At 34.8% G+C, this 22,198-nt stretch overlaps 1 protein-coding gene across 9 annotated transcripts in view; it reads left to right on the top strand.

The window, feature by feature from the left end:
• LOC115211601 (N-alpha-acetyltransferase 60) overlaps nt 1–22,198 on the top strand; it is a 147,424-nt gene that overhangs the window by 32,855 nt on the left and 92,371 nt on the right. For all 9 annotated transcript variants that reach the window (XR_004999352.1, XR_004999351.1, XM_036503273.1 and 6 more), the window contains exon 2: nt 20,847–21,174. Coding sequence is in view for 7 of the 9 variants with exons in the window: in XM_036503273.1 (XP_036359166.1) it covers nt 21,065–21,174 (110 nt within the window). In the remaining 2 variants the exon portion in view is untranslated. The remainder of the gene's footprint in view (nt 1–20,846; nt 21,175–22,198) is intronic.

Genomic DNA, 22,198 nt, shown 5'->3' with positions numbered 1-22,198 from the left:
TAGTGCTGGTGCCACAAAAAAAGACACTCAGTTCCTTCTGTAAAGTAGTTGGTATTAGGAAAAGCATCCAGCCATAGAAACCAAGTCAAAGAAGACACTGGAGCTCAATGCAGTTCAATGGCTCATTGAATCCTGTCTAACAGTCAAACCCATGACAGCATGGAAGACAGACATCTGAAGTTTGCCCAAAAAGAAACCAAACTTTTGAAACTATATGCATACCAGTTCTGCCTGCATGCTTGTAACCATAGTGCTGTGTATGAGATGACCTTAATCCTTCAGTCTAATAATAAGTCACACTTTTTCCATGCAGTATTCTACAGTTTGATGCCCTTCTTGATGTCCTCTCATACTTGTCTCCATGTCTGTACATGACTGAATGAGCTGCTGGGCATTTTGTTTATGTGGGACACAAGTAACTTCACCATTGCTGAAGCTATGCCAATGTGAAGGTATATGGAGATGAGCACACACACACACACTCTCTCTCCCTCTCCATACAATTTCCTACGACCAAATTTTGCTAATACAGCATTAGTTAGCTTGAAACTATAACACATAACTCTTGTCTAAGGTGCCATACAGTGGGAATGATTAGGAACTGAGCTTCTTACTCACACAACTGTGTCAGCAGGAGAAAGTGCAATCCCCAAACTGGGAATTGTAATTAGAAATGACACACCATTCCATGTATATCTCACAAAAGTGGCATAACATACTGACAGCTGGAAGGACAGATCATGGAAACATTCAGAATAAGAACATAAGAGGTCATGCTGGTTTTGTGCGAGATATTTGTCAGACATTTGGATTATTGTTTCCATCCTTGGCTGGTAAATTGTACTAAGTTCACTACTAAATTTATATTTGAAGCTAAACTATGGGGAAAAGATGAAAGCTTTCAGATTATATTCTTGAGAATGGAAAAAGAAGAAAAATATGGTAAATTACATCTAGAAGCTACATTTATCTTTTGTACTATTTTTGATTTTCTAGGATGTAAATTTCTATAAAGTACAGAGAAACTTAGAAGATATTATCATTTAGCTACGCTCCACCACCAGAGTAATGGAAGAAAATATGTCTTGTTCCTTCATTCGGGATAGAAATTCAGTGTATTTGCTTTTGTCTATCTTTATATCATTTCTCTTTTCTTTGCTCATTCTCCTTAGACATATATTGTTTATTTTATTCTTTTTTTTCCTCTTTTCCAACAGCAAATGTTTATGTATCTTTTTTTTCCTCTATTACAATCCTAGAATTATCTTGCAAATAAATAGTTACCACCTTCATGACTAGCCTATCTAATTACTATACCTTTAACTCCGAACTTAATTTGCCTCTTGTTTGTTAGCAAACTATGTCATAACATGTTAAGTCCACCTACAGCAATATCAAACTGCTCAATTAACTTAATACTTTTTGTTTAAATGTTTTCCTTTTTTACTTTCTCTTTTTCTTTGTTTCTGCAGTTTACTATGGAAATATATGTCATTTTATACTATTGTTGCACTGTAACAACTATTGCTTGACCTTTTCTACCTCCCATCAGTGCTTTTATTTTTATATTAACTGTCTCAAAAGATTGTACATGTTAATGTTTGGCTACTTATTTTAGTAACTTATTTTATATACTGATCTTCCCACTGGAATGATTTAATATTTCCTTTAATAGAAATCTAATTAATTAGTAATCATTTAATGAAACTAATCTAAATGTGTAATAATCATTATGTAGGTCCAGGAACGGCTGCGTGGTAAGTAGCTTGCTACCCAACTACATGGTTCCGGGTTCAGTCCCACTGCGTGACACTTTGGGCAAGTGTCTTCTACTATAGCCTCGGGCCGACCAAAGCCTTCTGAGTGAATTTGGTAGATGAAAACTGAAAGAAACCCGTCGTATATATGTATATACATATGTGTGTGTGTGTGTGTGTGTGTGTGTGTGTGTTTGTGTGTCTTTTTTCCTCCCAAAATCTCTTGACAACCAATGCTGGCATGTTTACATCTCTGTAACTTAGTGGTTCGGCAAAAGAGACCAATAGAATAAGTACTAGGCTTACAAAGAATAAGTCCTGGGGTCGATTTGCTCGACTTAAGGCGGTGCTCCAACATGGCCACAGTCAAATGACTGAAACAAGTAAAAGAGTAAAAGAGTATTATTGCCATCATCATCATCATTGTCAATTCTGTCATCACCATTGTTTAACCTTTTAGCATTTAAACCAGCCCAAATATTCTATCTGTTGTATGTTCAAACTAAACCAGATCTGGCTTCTCACATCAACCCCACAATTCCATTCTAAAAATAAACAATCACATCATTGAAATCTCAAAGCTACAAGATAATGCATAATTAACTCAAAACAATGTAAATAAACAAGCCTTACATTTGACAGAGTAATCTGAATACTAAGGAGTCAATGTGGTGACATGGAAAATAATTGTATGAAATGGAATACCAAGCAATATTTAGCTTCAGTTCTATATTCTGTGTTCAAACTTTACCATTCATCCGTCCCTCCAAGAGAAATATTTACTAGGCATATGCTAGGGAAGGTTTAGTTGGATATACATTCTCCCAATAAATTTATAACTTTCCTGTGTGAGCACAAATCTAAAATCTATATAATGATACTGAGTGTGGACCATATCTTTAAAACTACAACAAAGAACTGAAGCCAGAAAATGAAGCTACATCATACAAATGACTTGCTTAGAATATAACTATAGTACAACAATATACTTTTTAATGTTGCTGTTCAATCTCAGGCTAGCTCTGCTTAGCAGATTACAATCACTGATGAAAATCAAAAATATTCCTGCCATGACCCTCCTATCTAATTCATTTGTAGTACCCCCAGAACCATGTTACTTAATACATCATTTGCTTTTTAAACGCGTAGGTTGAGATAAGATTTGAAAGAGATTTGGCTACTATTTCTAGCAGGTTGGACAAATACACTGTGGTCTCCTATGCTGGGTTATTGTAGCACACCGGGCCAAATGCGTAGCCGTATTTCGTCTGTTGTTACGTTGTGAGTTCAAATTCCGCCGAGGTCGACTTTGCCTTTCATCCTTTCAGGGTCGATTAAATAAGTACCAGTTACGCACTGGGGTCGACATAATCGACTTAATAACTATGTCTGTCCTTGTTTGTCCCCTCTGTGTTTAGCCCCTTGTGGGTAATAAAGAAATAGGTATTAAGGCAGCAAGGTGGCAAAATCATTAGCACGTCAGGCAAAAGGCTTAGTGACATTTTGTCCATCTTGACATTCTGAGTTCAAATTCCACTGAGGTCAATTTTGCCTTCATCCTTTCAAGATCAGTAAATTAAGTACTAGTTGAGCTTTGGGGTCAATGTAATTGGTTTACCTCTTTTTCCAAAATTGCTGGCCTTGTACCAATCAAACCCAATATGACATAGCATTTGCTGAAATACAGCACCTTGTTATTGATAATCTAAGTTTGAAATCCAAAATAGATTCCTAATAAAAATACTTCATTTATATATTTATGACACTTACATAAAAGAAAAGTATCATGGCTTCTTTTCCTTCTTAATTGGCAATTTGATCAATTTAAAAAAAAAAAAAAATTGTTTTGAGGGTTTTCAAGATAAGAATATCTTCCTGTTATTTTATTTATTTATTTGTTTGTTTGTTTGTTTTAGTAGTCTTTCAAGGTTGTCACTACTTGAATAGTGTCACAAAACGATTTTGCTGTCTTAGCTTGTAATATATTCAAAGATGCTGGTGGGGTGTAATAACACTATTCTACTTCAATCTAGGTCATTTTAGAAGTAAGCTAATCAATAATTTCTAGAACTGGTACAATACATACATACATACACACACACGTATAATATATAGATATATATATGTACGCATACATACATGTGTATGTATGAACATATATATATATATATATATATATACACACACACATTTTATATATATATATATATATATACATACATACATACATACATACATACATACATACGTATATACATATATATGTATGTATGTATGTATGTATGTATGTATGTATGTATGTATGTATGTATGTATGTATATACATATATGGCCAAAAGTAACTCGACAGTTAATCAAAATTTCATAAATACCATCTGTAATTCTGTATTGACTGGAATAGAAAAATGTGTCGCTCAAGAAGGACTTCAGTTTGAACAATTTTCATGACATTTCATATTTAGATGCTTCTATTAAATTCATTCAGTTCTTAAACATAAATAAATCTTGGAATTAAATGGTTTTGATTTACTGTCAGGTGACTTTTGGCCAAACCTGTACATGTATGTACACACCACAGACATACATGCATGTGTATGTATGTAACAATATTGCAGTACTACAGTATTGACCAAACCATCAGATGGTGTTATACACCACTGGTTACAATGCACTCCCAGTTTTGTCTTAATTGTGCCATTATTTTCCATCTTGACCCAAATCATCTTCCTAGCATCATGGAGGCCTTCCAAGTGGCCTTTTCCAATCTCTTGGATACCACTCAGCAACTGCACAAGTCCACCTGTTGTCTGTGAACCTTACAACATGTTTGACTCAGCAGAACTAGTGCTGTTGGTACTCTGTGATCACATCATTCACTCTGCTCTATTCTTGAATTATCTAATTTTGTATGTGCTCTCTCAGGAATATTCTTAACATGGATCTTTCCATGGTCCTTTTCATGGCATTGTAGCCAATTGATGTTCTGTCCTCTTCATAGTAGCCCACATCTCACTTGCTTATAGGAGTACATGTAGGATGGTACTGTTGAAGAGTCTGGTATGTATGGTATTGTCTAGCGGCAAGCTGGCAGAAACGTTAGCACGCCGGGCGAAATGTGTAGTCGTATTTCGTTTGCCTCTACGTTCTGAGTTCAAATTCCGCCAAGGTCGACTTTGCCTTTCATCCTTTCAGGGTCGATTAAATAAGTACCAGTTATGCACTGGGGTCGATATAATTGACTTAATCCATTTGTCTGTCCTTGTTTGTCCCCTCTGTGTGTAGCCCCTTGTGGGCAGTAAAGAAATAGGTATTGTCTAGCTTTGTTTGTGTGTGTATGTGTGTGTAATTATTATCATCATCGTCATTTAACATCCGCCTTCCATGCTATATATGTGTGTTTATACATATGTATGTATGTGAAAGTGAGTGTGTATGTATTTGTGTCTCTTTGTCTTGACATTGCATGATAGTTGTAAATGAATGTCTCTGTCATATAAGCAGTGTCCTTCCTTTCCTATATTCTGTGAAAACATGTCTGGCTATGGGGAAGTGGAAATATCATCTTGCTTCAAGAGAGATGAGGGTTGATGACATGATAGGCATCTGGCTATAGAAAAATCTGTTTCAGTATAGTCTGTCTGACCTATGCAAGCATGGAAAAGTGGACTTTAAAATGATAATGAATACAATGAGGATATTGTGTGTGTATGTGTGTGTGTGTGTGTGTGTGTTTGGAATAGTTTATATCTGTACTGCAAGAAAATTAACTCTCTAGGCAATCTTATTTCAATCACTACTAATCCCATAACAATAGATATAGACTCGTATCTTTGCTAAAATGATAAAATTGTTGTCTTCTGGGTTGCAAACAGCCAATCAGACATTTTATGGTTATTTACAGATTAATTTTTGTTTTTTCCTTTTCTAAGTATTTTTGCATCTTTAAAATATTACAACTTGTTTTCAGTAGCCAAAAAACTCTGTTGAATATTCCTACCAATTATCTTGCACCAATGATAATTTTCTTCTTTAAAATTGCTGCAGTTTTAAATAGTTAAAGTGTTTGCCAACAAAGAAATGTTTCTGATTTTATTTTATTAATTAAAAGGTAACTAGAAATAACCTCCCTACCATCAAGTGAAATGATCCTCCTTGAGATCTTAAACTACTTCATCAAATTAATCCATCAAGCATATATAACTTTGAACTCCTCATCATTATCGTTTTAATGTCCCCTTTTCTATGCCTTCATGGGTCAGTTGGAACTTTTTGGGGTAGATTTTCTACAGTTGGGTTCCTCTTCATGTTTCCAATGCTCATGTATTTCTGAATAGGGTAATTTTTTTCTCATTGCTAGACATGTTTTCTGCAGAAGATTGGAAATGAATGACACTGCTTTATGATGGTTTCACTAATTTTCAGAATCATTACATGATGCCAAGACACCACCACTACTACACATATATATACTCTCACACACACATGCAGATACACACACAAACTCACATTCATACAATATGCTTCTTCCAGTTTCTGTCTAGCTGGTACTCTGTCAGTTATGACAACAACGAGGGTTCTAGTTGATCTGATCAATGGAACAGCCTGCTCATGAAATTAACATGCAAGTGGTTGAGTACTCTACAGACATAATTTTCGGGGAGAAAGTGTCTTGTTCAAGGACACAGCATGTTGCCAGTAATCAAACTCTCAGCCTTATGACCATGAGCTGAATCTGCTTACAAGGTTTTGGTAAGCCTACAGCTACAGTTGAAGGCACTTTCCCAATGTGTCACGCAATGGGACTGAACCCAAAACTACATGGTTAGAAAGTGAATTTAACTGTACAGCCATGCCTACTCCTATATGTACAAATAGATTTATTTCTAAGTCAATGGAAGAGCCAAACCTCTATGTACTCATACAATCTGTTATAAAAAAAAAACACAACTAAATCTCCCTCTTAAAAAGAGAAGGCTACTTTTAACTGAGAAGAAAGACTTTATATGTAGACTAGCAGTATCGCCCGGCGTTGCTCGGATTTGTAAGGGAAATAACTATATAAGCATTTTTAGAGAGTTATAGCCAAAAAATAGCAAAAAAATGCATTAAAAATGGAAAAAAAATTATGGTAAATTTTTTTTTAAATCGTTGACTCATCGTAGACATTTTTAGATAGTTACTTCCCTTATATAATAGCGAAAAAAATGCATTAAAATGGAAAAAAATGATGGTAAATTATTTTTAAAATCGTAGACTCATCGTAGACGCGTGCTAATACCCAGAAGGGCTCGATATGAATCACGACTATAAGATACCCGGTTTTGGTTAAACTGCACCACAAAATGTGGGAGTAGTTAGGAATCTAAATCGTAGGAGACAGACACACAACTTCTCTTTTATATATAAAGATGTGTGTGAGTAAGCAGTAATAGCATTCATAAAATAAATTCTTTCAAATGCTCATTGTAAAGTAGTAGTAAGTCTCCTTGGACATAACTGTCTTGAGTCCTAAGATTCAAAGGACTGGTTATCTGATTTCCATGGCATATAAGTGACTGAGATCACAACATTCTCTCTGAATAGGATACTAGTCCATCAAAGTAATACTTATTTACTACAGGGTGTACTGGAGCATTGTGAAATGGAATGTTTTGCAGTCCATACTGTGTTTTACTGCCATGTCTAGTCCAGGAATTGAAACCATGATACTGCAAGCATAAGTGCAACATCCTAACCACTAAGCCATGTGCTCATGGGGTACCCTAAAATTAATTAATAGCTGCTGTTACCTAGATGACCTAATAAATAATGGAGGGGTATTTTGAAAGCATGGGAGCCACAGTAAAAACAGGGTTTTCAAAAATTCAGGATACTGTTACTTCTGCTGACAACAAAGGAATTCTATTACAGATTGATGGGTAGATTTTGTACTGCTTGTGTATGAGGTGTAATGTCACATGGCAGTAAAACATGGGTAGTGAATACCAAAGATATGAAGGGTAGAAAGAGATGAAGCAAGTATACTACAGCATAAGGCGTGTATTACAGGCATGCATAAATTGAAGTAGTGAGCTGGCAGAATTGTTTGCTCATTGGATAAAATTCTTAGCAGCAGTTCTGGCTTTTTACATTCTGATTTCAAATTTCATGAAGGTTGATTTTTGCCTTTCATCTGTCTGGAGTTAATAAAATAAGTACCTCTTGATCATTGAAGTCAATGTAATCAACTGACGTCCACACACTAAAACTGTTGGCCTTGAACTAAAATTTGAAACCATTAGTTGAGTGCATGAATGATGGCGTATAAAGAACCTGAAAGAAAAGCTGAGTATTAGAGAAATTTGATTTAGTATGTAAGAGAGTAAATGAAGGATGGCAGTTGGGTAAAGAAATGTCAAGGAATCAGTAGTACAGGGAAAACAATAGATATGGAAAGAAGTGGTGGAATCTGACATCAGGAGGCTGAATCTCATGAAGATGACAAAGGCCTGTCCAACCCATGCAAACATGAAACACCGTATGTAAAATGATGATAGTGATGATGATTATCAAAATGGTGATGACAATGACAGTAACAGTGATGATGTGTGATGATAAATTTTATCTTTCAGTGTGCATACAATGATAAAGTTTATCTTTCAGTGTACACATGAAAAATTATTATACCGATAGGATATGAACTTAGGAATATGACACATCAAATTAGATATTCTAATGTATCCAGTTGGCTCCTTATCATTCTCGTTATCCTTGTTGCACTACATAAATAATAATCAGTCTTAAACACATAGAAAACTATATGTTCTGGGTTTGGTTTCATTTTAAATTACTGAAGAAGATATAGAGTATTCTATATTGTTATTTAATATTGTATGAAAGATTACTAAAATGGGTAAAATGACAACAGATTTGTTAATTGTGAACATTAAAGATAGAAAGAAATGCATTTAAAAAATACCTACATAGAAAAAGAATATACAGATATTTCCCATTTGTTCTTAATTACCATAGAAAAAAAAAATTATTTCTCTTTGAGTACCAGTTGATGTTAATCTTCATTAGGAAATAATCATATGAATAATGTATCATAATTTATTGGCTCTTTACCAAAATCTCTATGTAATCTCCCTTGAGGCAAACAATGAACTGTCAGTAACTTCTAATCAAAGTATTGGCTCTCTTTTGGCTTCGGGCAAATAAAATAAAATAAATGGAGCAAAAATGGGGGTGGGGGGAACACAAGCTAAAAGTAGTTTCCTTTTATTGAGTGCTCCAATAGCCGCTTTTAGTATTAAATCTCTGATTGTATCATTTAGTAGCTAGCTTATATTTTTGTTTCTATGTAGTGTAATAAATTAAAGAGTCAAAGCTTTCTTTTTTTTCTTCTTATGATTTTACATTCATTTATTCATTCTGTGGATAGGAATACTTTTGCTGAGCTGAAGCAAATATTTCATATTACTAGCTACTCAAATGTGAAGTAGAAATGTTTGGAATCTGGTAGATTGATGCAAGTAGAGCTCTGTGCTTTGCCCAGGGATATAAAATAACAGCTCTATTAAGCTTTTGAACTCCTACTTATGCAGTCAGTGGTTCTTCACCTTAAATTTACAGCCATTATTCTTTCATAGATTTCTGTGAATGAAAAGGTATATTGTATATGGTATTGAACTACCCACTCATGTTCTACATTCTTTAGTGCAACTGGATGTTAGGAATAAGTAATAAACCATCTTTTATCTGACATAAAGCACCAGCATTCTATCTTGTCAGTTATAAACATAAATGACAAAACTAAAAAAAAAAAAAAGTTAAAAGCTGATTGGGGTTTAGAACACATTTAATGATTCGTTTCTCTACTTAGAACTTTCAAGTTGGTTCTTCATATGTTTTTATTTAAGAAACACCTATACAAATGTCACATAGGGACCCATATATGCTAAAAAAAAAAAAAAAAACCATCATGATTACATTTCTGTCAACTATTCCTTTGGCTTCTTAAAAATTCTGTGGGATTAAATGAGGAGTAAATGTTCATAGGCACAAACTGAAATAGAAAGCAATAACGTTGTTCCTATGGACTGAATTTCACTCAAAACTGACTAGATCATCAGTATATTTATTGAAGAGACAACCAACCAAAAACCAATCAGCTGAACTGTAGTTTTTTTTTTTAATCTTTAAAGTATAAATGGACTTCTTCTTGATTAGATGAAATTATTGATACCTTTCAGTTTATATTTGGGCATTAAAACCTTTCCGAAAATAAAGTCTTATTTCCATCCAGAAAATATAACTTGAATGAAGGCTTGTGGAAGAAATGTAACCTGTGAATTCAAGGCCCACATTTCAGTGACTTTATTGTGCATCATTGGAGATTCACTGAAGTGAGGAGTTAGTTGAAATCAATCGGCACCAGATTGCATACCTTACAATAGTCAGAGTTCCAAATTCTGTTGATCTATATTTTTCAGCTTTTGTGTGATCAATATGATCTAAAGCAGTTGACTTAATCAATGACACTTCTTCTCCTGTAACAAAAATAGGCTTTATACCATTATAATAGTAATTCCAGTGTGTGTATGTGTATAATATAATATAATATAATTATATATATATTGTCAAGAGTAAGTTTTTACATTTATATATACACACATATACATACATATATGTATGTATATATATATATATATATATATATATATATATATATATATATATATATATGTATGTATATATATGTATATGTATATATATGTATGTATATATATGTATATGTATATATATGTATATATGTATATATGTATATATATATATATATATATGTATATATTCATATATATATATGTATATATATATATATATTATATATATATATATATATATATATATAATATGATATAATGTATTAAAGGAACTTGTTAGATAAGGCTGGAACAATGTGAAATGAAATATAAAGTAAACTATAAAAAAAAAATAGAACAAAGTTGGAGTTTTACCTTATATTTCGGTATTTTGAGATTATGAGCCTTTCTTTCAGACATGTGGACAAATGATGTATGAAAAAAGGCCATTGCTCAGATGTGTGGGGAAGAGGGTAGCATGTTCACACTGATGTTGCTATAGTAACCAGTATGTTTGGTGTAGCTCTTTCCAGTTTCCATACACACACACACACACACACACACACACACATATGATTGGTGGTAAGCTGGCAGAATTGTTAGTGTGCCGGACAAAATGCTTAGCAGTATTTCATCCGGCGCTACATTCAAAGTTCAAATTCCGCCGAGGTCAACTTTACCTTTCATCCTTTTGGGGTTGATAGATTGAGTACCAGTTGCATTCTGGAGTCAATCTAATCGACTGGCCCCCTCCCACGAAATTTCAGGCCTTGTGATTATTGTAGAAAGAATATATATACATATATATATATATATATATATATATATATATAGTTAATCCAAACAAGAAAATACAAAAAACACAACAACGCGAGGACGTGGAACAAATATAGTATTATTGGACGCTCAGGAAAGAAGGAAAGAAGGAGGGTTTAACATTTTGAGCAGAGCTCTTCGTCGGAAACATAGGAGAAGGAAAGATCCAGAGAAGGGAAGACAGAGGAAAAAAATCGCCAACGGTACACATGAGGTCACAATGATTGTGTGTAATATTTCATAAGATCTGATAATTTGTATACTTCATTTTATCAATAACTTAAGTATTATTTTCAATTTTCTCAATTCTTCAACCCCTTTGTACCATATTTCTGTTGAAATACCCTGCCTTTATTATAATTAATTCTGAAAAAAAAATGAAGAATTTTTGCAAAATAACTTTGTCATTTTTAAACTATTTTTTGGAACATACATTTTTTTGGAACATTAACATAGAATTTTTTGGAACATTAACATAGATTGTTTTGATAGATAGACTTTAATTTTTAGTTTTGATAGATAGACTTTAATTTAGAACACTTTAAAACAAGGAGTTTGTATCAGAGAATCAAGGTTAGGCTTAGGCAGATTGGTATCAAAAGGGTAAATATGTGTGTTGTGTCTGTGTTCTTACTATATATTCATGCATGATTTGTCTCATATATGTAGTTGTATATATGTTTTATGAGTATCTGGTGACTCCCATAACCATTGAATGGTTGGTTCACCACTTGAAACATTTGCATTCAAACAGTACAATACCTGTTTTGAACCTATTCCAAGCAAGTGGAATTAAAGTTTTCACAGAGACTGGCACTCTGTTGGTTATGATGATGAGTGTTCAGCTCATGAAATTAATGTGCAAGCAGCTGAGCACTCCACAGACATGCATACTCTTAAAATAGTTCTCAGGGAAATTCAGTATGACACAGAACGTGACAAGGCTGACCCTTTGAAATATAGGTACTACTCATTTTTACCAGCTGAGTGGACTGGAGCAACATGAAATAAAGTATCTTGTCACCAGGAATCAAACTCACATCCATACAACCATGAGCTGAATACCATAACCATTAAACCATGTGCCTTCACAACAATTGGAAACTTGTTAATTTTACTGTGTTCCTTTTCATTACAGTGGTAACCTGTAATACTCAGAGGTACCCACTTTCACTTAAACAGACTTGGTTATAAATTAGAATTAAGTGTTTTACCACAAATATAACACTGTGCTGGTATCAGAATTTGAAAAGCCTATGTTTTGAGTTGCTAGTCACTTTATTGAATTTTACTGTCTAATTCTCATATGTATAAATATCTGTGTATGTGTGTGAACATTAGATTTTCATAGCAGTGTAGCCACTCTGTCTGCATATATTAACAAATATCTTTTGATGCCCGACTGCATTCTTAATTTATTTGCACCCGATCTATCTCTTAAGTTAACAATATATATATCTGATGAATCATATCTAATTTATATCAAGTTTCCATGTTCCACTACTATATTGCACCACAGTTTTTAAATTTGTCATTGTAGTCTTCTTGTCAAATAGAAAGAAGCTGTATACCCAAATAATTCTTTCAAATTTTTTGGCAAAATGCCAGAAATTTCAAGAGGGGTTTAGTCATTTGAATCAACACCACTTCTTGATTGATACTTTATTTTATCAACCTTGAAAGAATGGAAGGTAAAGTTGACCTCAGTAGGATTTGAACTCAGATTTAATTGTTTCCTAATCATGGAAAATAAATAGTGGTGAAGCATGATCTTTGTTGGGCCTCACAGAGGTGATGACAAGTGACTGAGACTTTTGGCGATATGCTGTGCTTGAGAAGACCTGTCGAGCCAAGTGAAATTATAGTTGTGACCATTGCCAGTGTCATGTAGATGGTACTCGTGAAATAGTAATTGTGACTGTTGCCAGTAGCATGACCTTCGAATGTTGGGCCTCATTGAGGCGATGACAAGTGACTGAGACCTTTGACAGTATGCTGTGCTTGAGAAGACTCATCAAACCAAGTGAAATCATAGTCATGACCATTGCCAGTGGCACGTAAATTACACCCATTATGCTCTTGGAGTGGTTGGCATTAGGAAGGGCATCCATCAATAGAAACCATGACAAATCAGACTGGAACCTCTGGCTTACCAGTTCCAGTCAAACCATCTAACCCATGCCAGCATGGAAAGTGGATGTTAAATGACAATGATGATTATGATGATGATGATATGATCAAACGAAATGAAGTCTGTTGCAATGCCCATTTTGCAAGTAAGAAATAATATAACCATTAGTGTTAGAAGATGAATCAGTTGCAAGTAATTGAAGCATAAACTAATGTTGTGACGATGAATCTTTAGTCTTTTATCTTATTCTTGTTTCACTCATTGGACTGTGGCCATACTGGGGCACTGTCATGAAGGGTTTTAGTTTAGGAATCAATCCCAGTATTTAGTTTTTTTTTAAAGCCTGGTACTTATTCTACTGGTCCTTTGCCAAACCACTAAGTTGCAGGGACATAAACAAACCAACACCAGTTATCTCTCTCTCTCTCACACACAGATATACATATATACACACACAACAAGCTTCTTTCAGTATCTGTCTACTAAACCCACTCACAAGGCTTTGGTTGGCCTGGGGCTGGCTATCATAGAAGACATTTTTCCAAGATGCCTCATAGTGAGACTGAACCTGGAGCCATGTAGTTGGGAAGCAATCTTCTTCTTACCACACAGCCATGCCTACACTTAAGAAAGAAAAAAAAATCAATAAATTGTTGTATGCAACTGAGGAAATAGATAAATGTTCTTTTTTTATGAATAAGCTGGAAGAAAAGGTGGGAAAATTCTTTGATTCTTTCATAGTTTATTTTTTCTATAATTTCCTTTTTCTTTTTGTCCCTCAACATCTCCTTCTGCACTAAGATGTTTCTCTAAGGTAAATCAACTATTATGAACCACATCTAATCTGTTCTCTTCAACAACTACTTATTCTTATCACTTGTGTTGTTATTATTCTCACAGTTGTGCTAATAACCAGCAGGTGTCCTCCTTATCTCTTTTTCCTTTCTCATCCTTCTTTATCTTGATGCACTTCAACGAAACTTGTTTCTCTTTCCTTTTGTCTCAGTGTGTGTGTGTGTGAGAGAGAGAGAGAGAGAGAGAGAGAGAGAGAAAGAGAGAGTGAGAGAGAGATATTGCTAATATACACATATATCAGTGTCACTGTATGTACACACACACCACGAATATACATGTATATATATACACACAAACACTCTTATGTGTGTGTGTGTGTGTGTGTGTGTGTGTATATATATATATATATATATATAGATGTGTGTGTGTATATAATATATATGTGAATATATATGTATGTATACATTCATATATGTAAGTGTTCGTATGTTGTATTTATATATATATATGTATATATAAATGTGTGTGTGTATATAATATATATGTCCATATATATGTATACGTTCGTATATGTAAGTATTCGTATGTTGTATTTATATATATATGTATTTATGTTTCTCTCTGTGTATATTCCACTGATGAGGCAAAGCATTCCTAAATGCAAAGCCAGAAATTCGGGATCTGGAATTATCCAGTAATTTTTTACTAGTTTCATTTTGTCTTTTTGTCTTCTCTCCATGTACTATATGAACACTTAAGGTGGTCTTAGAGTCAGATCATAGCTGCTATTTTCAGCATGACGGTATCTCATAGATACCCCAAGTTATAATTTTAATAATAATTATTACCTTTAAAGGTTATTATTTCCAAGCTAGCCACTTGATAAGATCATTATTTTATTTTAAATTAACGATCTTATCCTTATATATATATATATATATATATATATATATATATATATATAGAGAGAGAGAGAGAGAGAGAGAGAGAGAGAGAGTGAAAGTGAAAGGTAGACTATGTGATGTTTGTGTGTGAATGGCTGTACTCCATGGTAGTGCGACATAGCGCTGAATGCAGAAGACATGCATAGAATGGAGAGAAATGAATGTAGTATGCTCTGTTGGATGTGCAACATCAATGTGCATGTACAACAAAGTGCAAATGTAGTGAGAGAAAAGTTGGGCACAAGAGGAATCAACTGCAGCATGCAAGAGAGAAGACTACATTGGTTTGGACATGTGATGCATATGAATGAGGATAGCAGCATAAAGAAGTGCTGATCAGTGAAAGTAGATAGTACTCGAAGAAGAGGGAGACCCCGAAAGACATAGAATGAAGTGGTAAGGACCGATCTCAGGATGTTGGGCCTCATGGAGGAAATGACAATGGACCGAGATGTCTGGTGATATAAAATTCTTGAGGAGACCCACCCATGTCAATGAAACTGAATTCTAAAAGTGCTGTGTCCCACCCACATTTAATAAGAAAGTGTCTCACACATTCTAACACAACAAACCAAATTACTTCTCTTCTCGTCCTCAGATTTCCACTTGATGTATTAGGCTTACCTCCCACTCTCCAATCATGTGTATATATATATATATATACACACAAAGGTGAGTCAAAAAGTAATGCCATTTTGTTTAGGACAGGTATAATTACCAACACAGGAACATATATCATACATCAAAATGAAGCTGGTCCTCTGTGGATCACATCCCTACTTCTCAACATAGTCACCATTTCTCTTAATAGCAATGTTCTACCTTCGAATGAGAGCATGTATCCCTGCCCTGTAAAATTCTATTGACTGTTCTTTGAGCCGCTTCTTCACTACAGTTTTCACTTCCTTGTCACTGGACTATCATCTCTTCGGCCCCATGGAAGAGGCTTTGAGAGGCAAACATTATTCCAGTTTGAAATATATGTATATATATATATAGATATGTGTGTGTGTGTGTGTGTGTGCGTATCTTTGTGACTGTATTTGTACCCCCATCACCACTTGACAACCAGTATTACATCCTCATAATTTAGTGGTTTGACAAAAGAGCCTGATAGAAGAAGTACTAGGCCTAGAAAATAAGTCCTGAGGGTCAATTTTTGTTCAACTAAAACCCTTCAAGGTGGTGCTCCAGCATGGCTGCAGTCAAAGGACTGAAACAAGTAAAAGAATAAAAGAATAAAGAATGTATGTGTGTGTGTGTATATATATATATATATATATATATATATATATATATATATATATATATATAATAATTTCTTAAGTAATCCGAAGAATGGGCTTCTTTCATTTTCTGTCTCCCGAATCCACTCACAAGACTTTGGTTGGGGACTGAACCCGGAACCATGTGGTTTGGAAGCAAGCTTCTTACTACACAGCCACAACTGTGCCTGCATATGCATATACAGATACGTACATATGTATGTATGTACGTATAGATGGATAGATGGGTTGATGGATGGATGAGTGTGTATATGTTTGTGTGTCCTTGTCTTGACGTTGCATGATTGTTGTAAAATGATTGTCACTGTCATACAAGCAGTGTCATTTTTTTTTTCAATGTTCTGCAAGAACATGTCTGGTCATGTGCAAATATCATCTTGCTTGGAAACAGGTGAGAGTAGAAAATCTGCTTCAGTACTGTCCATCCAAACCATGCATGTACAGAAAACTGGACATTAAAAATTAAAATGATTATGATGATGACGTTGATGTATCTATACACATATGTGTGTTTGTATATGTGTTTGAATGTGTGTGTATATATATATATATAATATATATATATATATATATATATATATATATATTTATAATTAGTGTAGGTGGCATATGAGTGGGTATATATTTATAAAAAAGAAGTTTGAAAACGCCGCTATATAAGATAAATTTTAATTTTCTTGGAGATTTTACATGTTTCGGTTCTCCTTGAAAAATGAACCTTATCAAAAATATTTTTAAAAGTGTAATAAAAAGTTCATAATTGTTTCTTACTAGTCTCAACAGAGTTCATGTGGGGGTGTTTTGTGTGTGTGTGTTGGGGGGGGAGCATAATGGCTGTCTTGTGCGTTGACTAGATTCGTTGGCTGTAATTGTGGAAATGACCAGTGGCTGAAATACATACATATATATATATATATATATATATGTATTATGTAAAAAGCACTAAGTCCACTCTGCTGAGTGGTTGGTGTGAGGAAGGGTATCCAGCTGTAAAAATCATGCCAAAACAGTCACAGGCTTCTGCCTGGCCGGCTCTTGTGGAACCATCCCATCCATGCTAGCATGGAAAGCAGACGTTAAATGGTGATATATATATATTTATATATATATATACACACACACACACACACAATTATGTATATAACATAAACCCACACACACGTGTGTGTGTGTGTGTGTGTGTGTGTGTGTGTAGATAAGAATATTTATTTAGTTATTTACTTCTATATTTCAGGATATAAATTGTTGCTAGTTTGTAGTGTCTTTGTTAGCAGCTGTGGTATTTCTGTATGCTTTATGTTTATTGCTTAATAATTTGAAAAGCAGCATTGCATTATGTGACAGAATATTTTCCTTTCTATACTTATCATGTGAAGAAAGATCACAGCTGGTTATAAGTTTATGCTTACGTTGCTGTTTCATGATCCATATTTGTCAAGTCAATGTCAAACGTAGTTTGAAATTCATTTTGCTTTATCTCTCTCTTAATATTCAGCAACAGTTTATGAATATAACCATGTGAGAGCATGCCAAGAGCTAAGCTAGATTCAGCTATATATGTTCTGATAAATCATCATCAAGGGTGATGAGACTCTTTATCACAGATCTGAAATAAATAAAGTTATTCTTTCAACCACTGGCCATAGACGAGAACAGTCTGAATGTAAATTAAAGTTGATGGAATTTAAAATAAAGTTGATGCAGATTAAAATAATTTCAAACCAAAGATATAACAAATTGAATCTTTTTTATTTTTTAAATTAAATAATTCCATCAAATGATATTCCCTATGTCTGTATCTTACACACAATTAATTATAGTTTAATTTTATCTTATGATAGTTATTGAACAAATATGAAAAATCTTTCAAGAAATTAACAGAATTTTCTGTTTTGAAAATACAAAACACAGTTACTGCAACTGTTAACACACTTGCATCAGTGAAATTATTCTTCTATAAAGATGACTTGCTATAGTTTATTGAGATAGACAACCCATATTTTGAATGTATATGATCACAAAGTTTCTTCAATAATAATTGTGAGCATTCATTAAATCACTCAACAAGTAGAAACTCAATTTGTTTATGTTCTATCATCTTGACCTTTCTATGGATACCTGCATGATGCAAATGAGATGCGCAATTCTGACAATTATATGTTGTATATTTCTAAACTCCACATGCAGTACCAATGGGCTCCCATCTGATCTTCTCATTCAGTGCAGACAGTACACACATATGAATTCCAGGTGCAGACTTCTTGTATAACCCTGATTCTTTCCCTGTTTGACTTTTGTAATCCATGATTAAATGCCACCTTATAGGCCTAAGTTTAACCCTTTTGATACCAACTTGCCTGAAACCACCACTGACTCTGTAGTACAAATGTCTTGTTTTGAAACTTCTGAATTAAAATCTTCCACCAAACCTTAGTCACAATTTATGTTCCTAACACTAACTGAATGATAACTAAATTATTTTACTAAATTCTTTGTTATATTTAAAATTAATTGAAAGAAACACAGAGTATTTCAACAGAAATATAGTAACAAAAGGATAAATAATGAAATGCATTTAGGTTTGAAGTGAATTGAAACACTAATCTACCAGGTTATGGATGTGTGTGTGTGCTCATATACTTGTCTATATATTTGTATAACTTAGATTGTGTGTAATGGTGAAAATGAATGTAAATATCTTAAAGGTGTTTATGTTAATATAGAAATGTAACACTCTAAAATAGGTAAATTCAAACTTTTGATAAATAGTAAGACACAACAAAACAAAAAACCCTTCTTGGCAAAGACCCAATATGACACAGTTTAGTTACAGAAAGTAGTGGAAAAAAAAAAGAAACAATGTAAAAATGCTGTGTTAAGTAGAGCTATTGAGCATTTATCTTTTACTTGTTTCAGCTTATTGGACTGTGGCCATGTTGGGGTCAATTCATTTGACAAGGGTTTAGTAAAACAAATTGACTCCCCAGTACTTCTTTTGAAGTCTGATACTTATTCTATCTGTTTCTTTTGCACAAGGGGCTTAACCCCATGAATGTCTTGTCAGACTCTAAAGCTGATTTTGTCTTCAGCTATAGAGTCTGACTAGATGTCCATAGAGCTAAGCTCCTTCTGGATGCAAAACCATTGGTCACTCTATGACCAGACATAGGCTTAACAACATATAAATACATTTGCTCTATGCTTTAGAGTGTGCTTTTTGGGATATATGATACATTGATAATGATATCTGCTGGTAACAAAGGGCCTCTCACTCAGAGTGAAAGGTAGACTGTATAATGCATGTGTGTGAATAGCCATGCTACACGGCAGTGAAGCATGAGCTGTGACTGCTGAGGACATGCGTGGGCTTGAAAGGAATGAAGCTAGTATGATTCACTGGATGTGTAATGTCAGTGTGCATACATGATAGAGTGTAAGTGTCCTGAAAGAAAAGTTGGACACAAGAAGCATCAGATGTGGTATGCAAGAGAGATGACTGCGCTGGTATGGTCACACCCTAACAGTGGAGGGACTTTTGGAAGAGGTAGACCCAGGAAGACATGGGATGAGGTGGTGAAGCACAACCATTGAATTGGCTGATGCCAGTGTCACATAAAAGTACCCTTCCATCATCAGGCAATATGCTGTGCTTGAGAAGACCTGTTGAGTCAAGTGAAATTGTAGTTGTGGCTGTTGCCAGTGTCACCTGAGTGGCTCCTGTGCCGGAGGCACATAAAAAGCACCATTCAGGTATGGTCAATGCCAGTGCTGTGTGACTGGTTCCCATTCTGGTGGCACGTAAAAAGCACCATTCAGGTATGGTCAATGCCAGTGCTGTGTGACTGGTTCCCATTCTGGTGGCACGTAAAAAGCACCATTCAGGTATGGTCAATGCCAGTGCTGCCTGACTGGCCCCCATGCTGGTGGTGTGTAAAAAGCACCATTTGAGCGTGGTCAATGCCAGTGTCATCTGACTGGCTCCTATGCTGGTGGTATGTAAAAAGCACCCACTACACTCTTGGAGTGGTTGGGGTTAGGAAGGGCATCCAGCTGTAGAAACCTTGCCAAATCAGATTAGAGCCTGGTGCAGCCTCCTGGCTTGCCAGTCCTCAGTCCTCAGTCAAACCATCCAACCTATGCCAGCATGGAAAACAAATGTTAAACGATGATGATGATGATCTCATACATGATTAGTTTTTTTCAGCTTCTGTCTATCAAACCCACTTACAAAGCATAACCCAGGGCCATAGTAGAAGACACTCGCTCAAGGTTTTGCACAGTGGGACTAAGCCTGAAACCATGTGGTTACAAAGTGAGCTTCTTAACTACACACCCATATCTGCACCTAATACATATTCATAACATTTCCTTATGTTAAAGAAAAAATAGAAAGATGCCAACTCAATTTCACTATGAAACAAAATAATGCTTTAAACTTTGTAATTATTTTTCATTAAGTAAGTCTTAATTTTGTTCTTTTTCTTCTCTTCCAGCCATCAAACACTCCTGAAGTAAAAAACAAAGAACAAAGCAAAGAAGAGAAAAAAAAAAGCAGTCCAGCAATAGTAAAGTTAATGAGATTATGCCTGTAAAATTAAAAATATTGTTGGCCAGCTGGGACTTGCTTGTGACCAACAATAATATAGCTACACCATTTTTGGTGTTCACCAGGTTACACTGATGACCAGAATGAAGCTGTTTTGACTGCTTCATGAACCAGGCAGTGTCTTTTGGAGTTCAGCGGGAAGTACAGTTAAGATTCCTATGTCCAGATGACATTGAGGAAGTAAAGCGGTTGTGTACAGAATGGTTCCCCATTGAGTAAGTAACATTATTGTTTCTTCTTTTTATCCTTTGTCCTTTACTTGTTTCAGTCACTGGACTGCAACCATGCTGGGGTACTGCCTTGAAGAGTTTTGTAGTCAAACAAATTGACCCTGGTGTATATTTTATAAATCTGGTACTCGTTTTATCAGTTACTTTTGACAAACCACTTTGTAATGAGGAGGCAAACAAACCAACACCAGTTGTCAAGTAGTGTGCGACACAATGGTGTGCACATGTGCACACACAAACACACACACATGTCCAACAGGTTTCTACACAGTTTCTTATTTCTTTATTGCCTACAAAGGGCTAAACATAGAGAGGACAAACAAGGACAGACAAAGGGATTAAATCGATTATATCGACCCCAGTGCGTAACTGGTACTTAATTTATCGACCCCAAAAGGATGAAAGGCAAAGTTGACCTCAGGGGAATCTGAACTCAGAGCATAATGGCAGACGAAATACCTATTTCTTTACTACCCACAAGGGGCTAAACACAGAGAGGACAAACAAGGACAGATAAATGGATTAAGTCGATTATATCGACCCCAGTACGTAACTGGTACTTATTTAATCGATCCTGAAAAGATGAAAGGCAAAGTTGACCTCAACAGAATTTGAACTCAGAACGTAGCGGCAGACGAAATACTGCTAAGCATTTCGCCCGGCATGCTAACAATTCTGCCAACTCGCCACCTTACACAGTTTCTATCTACCAAATTCACTCACATGTAATATTTTCATTGAAGCCTTCATCTTAATGGCTCCACAGAAGCTATAAGATGTTGTGTAAACACTCAGCTCTGAATGCTCTGCTTCTTATGGTAGAAACAACTGTAAGCTAATGAAATTGATTACATAATTCCCTTTCCCTTGTTCAATAATTAACATCACGCTCTGTGTTTGCCTAACACTTTATTTTTAAAGCATATGTATTTAAGTTTTACATACTGGTTACTATTATTGCTATGCCTAAGGTGGTGAGCTGGCAGAATCATTAGCATGCTGGACGAAA

The sequence above is a fragment of the Octopus sinensis genome, linkage group LG5 (assembly GCF_006345805.1).
Source record: "Octopus sinensis linkage group LG5, ASM634580v1, whole genome shotgun sequence".
Lineage (NCBI taxonomy): Eukaryota > Metazoa > Mollusca > Cephalopoda > Octopoda > Octopodidae > Octopus > Octopus sinensis.
The sequence above is the reverse complement of the archived record's forward strand: the minus strand, read 5'-3'. Positions and strand labels throughout refer to the sequence as shown.